Here is an 11,848-nt window from a genome sequence, read left to right on the forward strand (position 1 = left end):
TCCATATTCATGAACTCTCCTCGCTTTTAACTTCTACGCCGAGACACACGAGGAAAGAAAAACCAATACAAACATCAAAGACAATCTCATTTTACCTCCTGGAGAAACGATTCCACTCGAGTGGAGGAGTCGCAGGTAAAACGCCAGTGAAGAGGATCTCTGGAAAACTCCGGAAGTGTCGGCACGTGTGCGCCACCGCCGCCGCTGTCTCCCTCTCTTAGCGTTATCATTATCAAAGTAAATTGCGATTCCTGGGCGCCAGATGAAGAATACAATATTTCCATTTCTGACTGTGCATCATCTGCTCCTCTTGGCCTCGGCAGAATCATCCCATAATCACAACACTGTCAAAACACATCGCGCTCACCATGGATCATTCCTGCGGGGCCCTGCTGAGTTGCACATTCCTTTTGTTTTCTTTGTGGATTCACAATCGGGGGGGGGGGGTGAGGCTAATTTCATAATGAGGAGTCGAAATGACCTCAGTTTAATCTGTTTTAAAGGAAACCCATGACGACTTCCTGTGTTCTTTGATGTATCCGCTCCAATTGGACAGAATGCGGTAAACACCGACTTCATACAGTGTTGCTTCTACCAGATTCTTCCACCTTCAGTTCTGCAGTCTGAGCTCCAGTTTGATCAGACCAACGGGTCAGAGGTCACAGGCCTTCTTCAACCACTGCACTGAAGACGAGCTGCAGGTTTGTGCTCCGACCCTGTCCTCCAGCCATCACGGTCTCTAATCCAACCTCTTCTGCTTGGAAACCTTCAGATCTGAGGACCAACTGCTGCCTTGTGGACGTAATGTTGTGGCTGGTTGATATACGAATGTGGCCAAACTGTGAAGCTCAAACTTTTAAAAAAGGTCTCATCAGCCGGGAGCCATCATGTCTTAACATCCTGCAGGGCTGTTTTGGTCACTGACTGCGAAACTCTCCACGGATCTGATGGGGGATCAGCATTTTAATGTACGATGAAAGGCATCAACACCAGCATTCAATTTCTGTGTGAGACAGATGCAAACTGCCCTTTTCAACCAGAATTATTCAATAAAATATATTGGATGAAACAACTGAAAGGATTCATACAAGAAATCCACAAAGAACAACGTCAGAGGAATCCAAACTATGAAAACACTTCCTGAAACGCAGTGGTCCCGTTTCAGACAAAAAGAGGATGGTTCACAGCAGCATCCTCACATTTAATCTTTTATACAAGAAGCTTTGCTTTCAGAATGATTTGAAAATAAAACAACATGCTTGTTTCTGACAGACGTGAATCATCTGGAACAGGATGATTTACACTGCAGTTTCAGTGAAGAGCTCACACAGACCTCTTCGTTTGGTGTTGGGGATGTTAACAGAGTCTGATTTAAAAATCTGAACACGAGCTGACACTCAGGATGATAACTGGAGCGACAACCGCTTCACTGGGGGAAGCTCAGTAGTTCACAGGCTCATGGTGGAAACATTTATCTGAAATACTGCACAAGCAGGTCCAAGGCCATGCTAACAACGCCAGAATATACAACATGCATTTGGCTTCAAATGGAAACTTTCAAATCAAAATGAACGAGAGAAAAAGAGCAGGTAGAATCAAACGGCTCAGAGCTGAAGCATCCAGTCAGAGGTAATTAAGCTGTGTGTGTGTGTGTGTGTGTGTGTGTGCGTGTGTGTGTGTGTGTGTGTGTGTGTGTGTGTGTGTGTGCGTGCGTGTGTGTGTGTGTGCGCGCGTGCATGCATGCGTGTGTGTGTGTGTGGGAGAGACAGATTATCTGTGTCAGTGGCCATTTGCTCACAACTGGCGCCACATCGGAGAAAGCCAGAGGCAGAGAGCATGATGGGTAAATGAGCACACTGCCTGGCGTTTCTCCACACGGCGGGCCGAGAAAGAGAGAGAGCGAGAGAGAGAAAGAGACAGAGACAGAGAGAGAGAGAGAGAGAGAGAGAGAGAGAGAGAGAAATTACATGCCAGATGACCTGTCTCCTCCTGTGGATGCTAGTGTTTCACTAATTCTCTGTACGCACACACACACACACACACACACACACACACACACACACACACACACACACACACACACACACACACACACACAGACACACAGACAGACTGTCAGCAACAAGGAGAGGAGTGAATCCAAGTTGATGGCAGGGAAGAAGCAGACTGTAAACCAATAACACACACTCTGACACCCACACACTCCGACACACACTCATCTTGCCTCGTACCTGTTAGCCTGGAGTTGGCGTACGGCGGTGAGAGGTTGTCATGTGAGGCCATGTACTGAGATCCATCTGCGTAACTCTACAGACGAGGAGGAAAGAAAAGCAATTATTCCCGGTATGATTGGTTATTTTCCTGATTCCACCTCGCCGATGTCACCAACAGCATCATTTGCAGGGGAACACAACTCCACTGCCTGATCACACCGGTGTTGCCACATTTAGGGCAACAGGAACAGAGAAGACAATCACAGAATTTTCAATATGAAGCTGAAAGCTCTCCCCCTTGAACTGCAACCTTATCGTGGTGGGGGAGTTTGAGCACCCGAATGACCCTCGGAGCTATGTTGCCGGGGGGCTTGCCCCCCCAGTAGGGTCTCCCAAGGCAAACAGGTCCGAGGCGACGGGTCAGACTAAAAGCAGTCCAAAAGACCCCTATGAACACACACAAGAGGAGCACGGAAACGTCGCCCGGTTTGGCGCAGCCGGGGCCACACCCTGGAGCCAGGCCCGGGGTGGAGGCTCGCACGCGAGGGCCTGGTGGCCGGGTTCTTGCCCGCGGGACCCGGCCGGGCTCAGCCCGAAGGGACGACGTGGGCCCCTCCTCCTCATCCTCCTGTGGACCCACCACCCACAGAGGCTGCCGTAGGGGTCGGGTGCAGTGTGGATTGGGTGGCAGTCGACGGCAGGGGCCTCGACGACCCGATCCCCGGACACAGAATCTGGCTTTTGGGACTTGGAATGTGACCTCGCTGGGGGGGAAGGAGCCCGAGCTTGTGAGGGAGGTTGAGAGATACCGGCTAGATATAGTCGGGCTCACCTCCACTCACAGCTTGGACTCTGGAACCCAGCTCCTCGACAGGGGCTGGATACTCCACTTCTCTGGAGTTGCCTGCGGTGTAAGGCGACGGGCTGGAGTGGGCTTGCTTATTGCCCCACAGCTCAGCCGCCATGTGTTGGAGTTCACCCCGGTGAACGAGAGGGGACAGGTCTCTGACTGTTGTCTCGGTCTATGCACCGAACAGCAGTTCAGAGTACCCAACCTTCTTGGAGTCCCTGGGAGGGGTGCTGGATAGTGCCCCAACTGGGGACTCCATTGTTCTCCTGGGGGACTTCAACGCCCACGTGGGCAATGACAGCGAGACTTGGAAGGGGGTGATTGGGAGGAACGGCCTCCCCGATCTGAACCCGAGTGGTGTTCTGTTATTGGACTTCTGTGCCAGTCACAGTTTGTCCATAACGAACACCATGTTCGAGCACAGGGGTGTCCATAAGTGCACGTGGCACCAGGACACCCTAGGCCGGAGGTCAATGATAGACTTTGTGGTCGTGTCATCTGATCTCTGGCCGCGTGTCTTGGACACTCTGGTAAAGAGAGGGGCAGAGCTGTCAACTGATCACCACCTGGTGGTGAATTGAATGCGCTGGACTGGGAGGAGGCCGGATAGACTCGGCAGGTCCAAACGTGTTATGAGGGTCTGCTGGGAACATCTGGCCGAGCCCTACGTCCGTGCAGTCTTCAGAGGAAGAATAAGAGGAACAATGCGGTTTTCGTCCTGGTCGTGGAACACTGGACCAGCTCTATACCCTCCACCAGGTGCTTGAGGGTTCGTGGGAGTTCGCCCAACCAGTCCACATGTGTTTTGTGGATCTGGAGAAGGCGTTCGACCGCGTCCCCCGAGATGTCCTGTGGGGGGTGCTCCGGGAGTATGGAGTCCGGGGTCCCTTGTTGAGGGCTGTTCGGTCCTTGTATTCCCGGAGCAGGAGTCTGGTTCGCATTGCTAGCAGTAAGTCGGACCTGTTCCCTGTGCACGTTGGCCTCCGGCAGGGGTGTCCTTTATCACCGGTTCTGTTCATCATATATATGGACAGAATTTCTAGGCACAGCCGGGGGCCGGAGGGGGTCCGGTTTGGGGACCACAGGATCTCATCTCTGCTATTTGTGGATGATGTGGTCCTGTTGGCCCCATCAAGCCTGGACCTTCAGCGTGCACTGACACGGTTCGCAGCCGAGTGTGAAGCAGCTGGGATGAGGATCAGCACCTCTAAATCCAAGGCCATGGTTCTCCACCGGAAAAAGGTGTCTTGCCCCCTCCAGGTCGGTGGAGTGCCCTTATCCCAGGTGGAGGAGTTCAAGTATCTTGGGGTCTTGTTCACGAGTGGGGGAAAGATGGAGCGTGAGATCGACAGGTGGATCGGTGCAGCGTCTGCAGTTATGCGGACGTTGTATCGGTCCGTCGTGGTGAAGAAGGAGCTGAGCCAAAAAGCGAAGCTCTCGATTTACCGGTCGATCTTTGTTCCTACCCTCACCTATGGTCATGAACTATGGGTCATGACCGAAAGAACCAGATCCCAGATACAAGCGGCTGAAACGAGCTTCCTTCGTAGGGTGGCTGGGCGTACCCTTAGAGATAGGGTGAGGAGCTCAGTCACCCTTAGAGATAGAGGGAGGAGCTCAGTCACCCTTAGAGATAGGGGGAGGAGCTCAGTCACCAGGGAGGAGCTCGGAGTAGAGCCGCTGCTCCTCCACATCCAGAGGAGCCAGCTGAGGTGGCTCGGGCATCTATTTCGGATGCCCCCCGGACGCCTCCCTAGGGAGGTGTTCCAGGCATGTCCCTCCGGTAGGAGGCCTCGGGGCAGACCCAGGACATGCTGGAGAGACTATGTCTCTCGGCTGGCCTGGGAACACCTTGGGGTGCCACCGGAAGAGCTGGAATAAGTGTCTGGGGTGAGGGAAGTCTGGGCAACTCTGCTCAGACTGCTGCTTCCGCGACCCGGCCCCGGATAAGCGGTAGACAATGGATGGATGGATGGAAGCTGAAAGCTGAAGGCGACTGGCTGGACCTGTCTGACTGTCCATTTATAATATTGTAGTGCGAATATATCAATATAGAATCTGCAAAGTGTTTTACAGATTCTGAAAATGTTGGAAAGAGCCCATGTGCTCAGCTCGCTGTGTGTAGAAGCTCCCTGCTTCATTCACTTTGATTTCACATCATCATTTCATCAATGGGTTGGTCTCTATGGTGATGACAATATTGTTGGACGTTAACCTGCAGATTCTTCTGGTTTTGTTTAATCGTTAGTCTCACACACACCGTCCTGCGAATTCCCGCTTTCCTAATAAGGATTTGAATGCACCACAACCCTTGAGACGCATTCTATTCTATTCTATTCTATTCTATTCTCTCCACCAGCCTCAGAGTCATCAGTTACTTACAGAAAGTAATTTAAATACCAAAATGTAATTCCATTGTTCATGACTTCACATAGTGTCTCGGAGGAAATCCACATAAAAAGAGTTAACAATATTCTGTGTTGATTCAAAATGAAACGTGGTTTATGAACTAAAGGCTGCTGAATGAAGACCCATGGCTGGTTGGACATTGAATAGTAGTTTTAAGTCTTTCTGTTTTTGCTTTTTTTTCCTCTGATGAAATAAAATTCTCAGTTTCACCACCAAGATCAAAGCACAAAAGCGTGAAAAGACATATTTTAAAAGTGAGAATTCTTCACTTGAAACTGAACCCTGCTGATATAAACTCATTGGTCTTAATATTAGAACTCTGTAATGCTCACATCCCATATGTTCAGTATTTTTTCAACTTTACTTTGTGTTCCGTGGCTGAAGGCTTCACCAAACTGTTTTCTGGTCCAGAATTCTGTTGAAGAGCAGAAAAACTTTTGACCTTCTGACTGGAACTTTTAACTGAAAGCTGCTGAGTGTAACACTGGTAAATGGACTTCACTCATAATGCTTGATCTCCAAAGCGCTTTATATTGTTAATCACATTCATTCTCACACCAGTGGAGCCAGCTCCATGCAGGGCACCCAGTCCCTCCACTGAGTGCAACTTGGGGATTAGTTTCTTGCTCAGGGATCCTTTGACATGTGAAGACATCAGGAATTGAACCTGCAACCTTAAGCTTGAGAGATGACTCTACCAACTTTATCCGATTCTACGAGAAACTAACAAACATTTAAAGACACAAAGTGACACTTCCTGTTGAAGTTTATCCGACTTTAATCAATGAATGTAATTCATTTAACAAACTTAGATTTTTTTAATTTTAAGAGCTCAATCACAGCATATTTGTTTCAACAGCTGCAGCCTAATGTTTGCATTAATTCAGGAGTTTCCTATGCAAATGACATGATAGGAATCTGTTCTTGACGCAGTTAAGGCCGCGTTTACACGACAACGTCTCACGTGACACCTAATCCATTCAAAAAAAAGAGTTGTGTGTTTGCACTGCGGCAGCGAACACACTGAGAAAGGTGTAGTTAGTCTGCCGGGCCACGGGAGGGCACTGCTGCTGTGGTTTTCTTGTTTTTTTTATTTAAATGAAACCACACAGACAACAATATGCTATAAATGTGAACTAAATGGAGAGAACCTGTCATCCATATGAACTGACGACAAATCGGATGTTATCAGGACAGTTTCAACTATAAAACTACTGATACGGACGATAAAACTAGAATACGGACTGCCAGGCAAACCACTATGGGTTGACCATGTTTGTTTATAGGCAAATGAGCACAAGGAACTATGAGAGGGGAGTGGCAGAGATGCGCAGTGGTAGAGATTGTCGTGTAAACAGGGCCTAAGTTCTCCTGGTCGCCGTTAGACCCAGAGTCACCCATCAGCCAGAGGAAGAGTCTGTCACCTCACAGAAGAGCTTTCCATGTGTCCACAGGAGGTCTGGTGGTTCGAACACCACTCACTCGCTCCTCCAGTCACTTGACATTGTCCAGAGCTGCTCTCCGTTACAATCGTAGTTAAACACTTATAGTGAAACACTGAAGCATAAATCTGTTGACGGCTGACTATCAAGTTTACTTCTACTAAAGGCCTTCAGTGATTACAATCTGTGTGCTTCAGCCCGTGTGGCGTGTGGAGTGGCATGCATGAGGACCAGAACCGAAGAGTGGATGAGAGATGGACGACAGTTGAGAGGCTGAAGGCTGAGAGGACGTTAAAAACTCCTGCTTGAAATGTGAGGTGAAGAAGAAGAACCACAGTATGGCTCTCTGATGAAAAACAATTGGCTTGGGACATCCACAGTACTACCACAGTGTATCCACAGTACATTGTACAGTACAACCACAGTATATCAGACATGAGAGAGCATCAAATGAAAGAAATGAAGTATTGTTACCTTCGAGGAACGACTTCCACTTGCCCACGATGCTGCACTCGTTCTCTCCTCCATGTCTGCAGGGAAACACAAGAGTTTGAATTATGGGGATGAGTTCACGGCATTAGATGTCTAAGAACAGTCTCATCTGGTGCTCCAGGAAGCCGACGGGTTCAGGTGCCCCATTCAGGGAGCCACAGTGGTGACCTGCCTGCTGCAGGATTTGAACCAGCAAACCCAATCTCACATCGGCCTCTCTAACCATGAGGCCACCACTGACCCTCAGTGTGGAACTAAAAGAACCGGTACTTTCAGTCCTGTATCAACACTGAACGTCTGCTGGTTGAGTGAAAACCAAGTGAAAACACAAGCGCATGCTTTACAGATGATGCGGGTCCTCATCCAATATGGCTTCCACACTAACTCTGACTAGAGTTACTTCTGCATGTAACGTGAATGTAACTTTTTGAATAATTGATTTTTGTTCGAGGTGGAGTGAGAGAAGCAGTTCAAAACACAAGAAACAACACAGATCCAAATTGTCAATTAAATCATGCTAAAAGTGATTAAAGAAAAACATTTTTTAAAAATGTGTATTTATATATATTTTTAAAATAAGTCGAGTAAAAATTACATGCACTTTCACCAGTTCTCAGAATATAATTTTTAATCGCTGTAATAATCAATAAGCGACATCGTTATTTATCTCAAGGTTAGAACTGTCCTGTAGGTGTCTATAGCCGACACGGTACGGCCACAATGACTGTTCTCCGCTAACCGTGTCCTTAAACATTATTGTATGATTATTGTATGATTGTAGAGCTTTTAATGTGTCTGAGAGATTTAATGGTCCTCAGATCTCTCCGTTATCACAGCCAGAGGTCAAAGGTCACCTCTCAGGACAAAGTCAGTTAAGTGTGTGTGTGTGCGCGTGCATGCTCATGAAGGGTTAAGGGACACACACACACACACACACACACACACACACACACACACACACACACTGATGGACTGCGATCATTTGAAGTTAGATGTGACTGAGATGAGACTGTAAACTTTCTTTATTTAGTGTTTCTGGGAACACAACAGGATAAAGTGATCAGTATAAACATTTTGTGATCATATTTAACAGTCGCAGAATGAGAACAACTGTTGAACAATCTTGGATTTTTGTTGTTGGGGAACAAAATAGAGTGGCATGCTTAGGGAACATGTATTGGACCTGTGTAAAACATAAACAAGGTAGAAATAATCACATGTCTTATTGTTAATACCTCTTTTAGAATCATCAATGTAAATGTCGAAGAAATGACATGGAGAAGGTTTGAGGGAACATAGGGTTGCTTCTTCTGGTTAGATTTATAGAGAACATCCGTAACCGTGAAGATTGAGGGAGGCTGAAGCTGGGATTCTGTTAGGATTGCTAAAAAAGCTGATAAATGTAAGTATGTGTGTTTCACAAGATGACATTTAAACAGCACGATAACTGAAAGGAATCAACTAGAAGAGATAGAAACACAAATGGGCCTTGGCGAGGAGAGTGTTCTTTCAGGTTGTTCTATGTTGCATCTCTGCTGAAGGAAACAGGAGGAGGTGGATTAAAAATAGAGAGAAGTTTGGAGACAGGTGCTCCAGATGCAGGAGGAGTGGGAGGTGAAGATGGGAACGAATGAACAAGGATGAGGAGCACACAATTAAAGGAAGCCTCCTCCTCCATTGAAAAATGAGAAGCGGGGGAGGGGGGGTTGAAATTGGATGAGTGGGAGAGGAAGAAAGAGGAGGAGAAAAATACAAGTTGGTGTGCAAAAGTTGAAAGAGGTGGTGGAGGAGGAGAGAAGGAGGAGAGAAGGAGGCGTCCATGTGTCCTGCACCTGATAAGGCCTCCGATTGAGGGCTATAAATTACACCGCGGTGGGCGAGAGAGAGAGAGAGGGGGTGAGGGGGGATCTACACGTGCACATGCACGTACACACATGCACGCACGCACGCACGCACGCACACACGCGCACACACACACACACACACACACACACACACACACACACACACACACACACACACACACACACACACACACAGTGCAGGTTATCTATCATCAGTTAATGAACTTAGACTGACAGACAGCCCCGTGTCTCTCACACTGATCCTATTAAAACCTGCCTGACACAAAACAGACTCCTTATTAATACAGTTAGCCCCGTGTGTGTGTGTGTGTGTGTGTGTGTGTGTGTGTGTGTGTGTGTGTGTGTGTGTGTGTGTGTGTGTGTGTGTGTGTGTGTGTGTGTGTGTGTGTGTGTGTGGCAGAAACAGGCTTGCTCTCTGTATTATCAAAATAAGGGACTTATCGGAAGATGTTTAAAGTAGCAGGGAGCAAGTTTAAACATTTTAGTGTAAAAGTACCCTGGAATCACAATTATTATGATTGATTGCAGTGTTTTTCTGTTCAGGAGGTAGATTAGTGGTAGTACAGTTACAGAATCAAGTGTTGGATTATTTACTGGTCTATATTGAAAAATATCAATAAGTTTGAAAAAGATTCTGGATTCAAAATGTATACAAAAGAAAGTTTAAAGTTTTTTATTTGTGTAATAAATCTAAACTATGCAGAAGCCACAAAGTCTGAATAGCTTTCTGGTGAAAATGACTTGTTTCGAGAAAAACTTTTAAATGAACTCAATTTAGAAAATGATGCAACAGAGAAATCATATTACTACAACTGCAACAGTAATATGACCATTTCTAAATATTTATTTGTATAAATTCTAGTATACCAACCTTTAATAACTTCATTGACCTAATTATATTTTTTGTTGTTTTCCTCAAAATCTTACAGGCAGATAGAAAAAAGTGTCTTTTGACAGGTGAAAGTTAATGTGGCCACAGCTGGTGAATGTCTATGTTTTCTGTAAGAAGACATAGCATTACATGCAGTGTTGCACCTATTTTTGTTTCTATTTGTTTCACAAAGCTGAATATCATCCTGTTGAACCTGCTTGAAAAGAGTGTGGCACTAACTGCTGCTCACAACACGAATCATCAACAAATTGAACAATACTGGTTGTTTCTTATTCATAAAGTTCTTATTACTATTAATATTATCACTATTGGCAAAAATATCATATTTCAATTGTGATCATAAAAGTACTTTGAGTTAAGAAAACCTTCAGCATGTTGTCTGCTCTCTGCATGACTCAATACACCACCTTGTCGCTCAGATCAGTACTACAACTCAAAAGAGTTGAAGAAAGTTGGCCGACTTGCCGACTTCCTACAAAATTGTCTTTGATATTAAAGCAGCACTGTTTATATCTCCCTCGGTCTGATTTTTTATGTGTAATTCTATTATTGAAATGACACATTTTAGCTTTAAATGACTGAAATGAATGCAATCAAATGAATCATTGTGCCAAAAGCAACCTGATCCTCCGAAAATCATTAATCAAAAGGTTTGCAATGAAGTGAAAGCATGTTGACGTGAAGCCTGTGCGCGCACGCACGCACACGCACGCACGCACGCACACACGCACGCACGCACACACACACACACACAGTAATGGTGTGTGATTGACGGAAGCGAGGACAGTGGCCATGCTGTGAGTATGTGTGTGCACCTGTGTGAGCTCTATAGCCCCACTGTTCTCATCTGCTCTCCAACCAAACTCTGTAATTAAGTGAAGGTCTGGACCAGCCCCCAACACACACATGTCAGGCAGTGTGCGGTGCGGCGATCACAAACAGGACTGCTGTCAGAGCTTTCAAACTCCCTCTCAACAACTCGCTCTCACGCCCAAACACAACTTCTCTGAATCATGACGGACAAATCAGCGCCCCGATGCAGAATGAAGCCGGCTGATAGAAAACAAGGGAGGACTAGAAACAGAGGATTCTGGTTTTCTGAACTTACGGAGCAAAAATTGCCTTTAAAGTCAAACTCTGCTGCGTTATCAAGCTGTTTTTACATTCTGAACGCCACGTATCCCCAAGGCAACAACAGCAATCGCAACCAGCTGCAGTTGACCTTTATGACAGTCGACCGCCAGAGTGAAAGCTCTACGTTCTAATGAAACCAAACTCTTTGTGGCTGGGTCTGTGGCTGGTTCTGTGGCTGGGTCTGTGGCTGGTTCTGTGGCTGGTTCTGTAGCTGGTTCTGTGGCTGGGTCTGTGGCTGGTTCTGTGGCTGGTTCTGTGGCTGGAAATACCTTGCTGCTTCCAACTAATCGCTGGACGTCACACCTGAAGTGCTTCGACCTGTCAACTCCAATGAAAACAACTCAACCTGAGAGTCTGTCCTCCGGGTCTCTCTTCCTAGGAGAACAAAGCCTCTTCCTAAGTCTGGTTCTACAGGTTTCTCCTCCTCTGAGCCTGGTTCTACAGATTCCTCCTCCTCCTAAGCTTGGTTCTACAAGTTTCTCCTCCTCCTGTCTCTGGTTCTGCAGGTTTCTCCTCCTCCTGACTGGTTCTGCAGGTTTCTACTCCTCTGA

General features: G+C 46.7%; 1 protein-coding gene across 2 annotated transcripts in view; it reads right to left on the bottom strand.

The window, feature by feature from the left end:
• Positions 1–11,848, bottom strand: part of tcf4 (transcription factor 4) — a gene marked incomplete at its 5' end in the record, with an annotated part of 300,703 nt that overhangs the window by 229,790 nt on the left and 59,065 nt on the right. For both annotated transcript variants that reach the window (XM_080510102.1, XM_080510103.1), the window contains 2 exons: positions 2,232–2,307; positions 7,389–7,444. In XM_080510102.1, coding sequence (XP_080366228.1) covers positions 2,232–2,307; positions 7,389–7,444 — 132 coding nt within the window. The remainder of the gene's footprint in view (positions 1–2,231; positions 2,308–7,388; positions 7,445–11,848) is intronic.

Source organism: Blennius ocellaris (genome assembly GCF_963422515.1).
Source record: "Blennius ocellaris genome assembly, chromosome: 15".
Taxonomy (NCBI): domain Eukaryota; kingdom Metazoa; phylum Chordata; class Actinopteri; order Blenniiformes; family Blenniidae; genus Blennius; species Blennius ocellaris.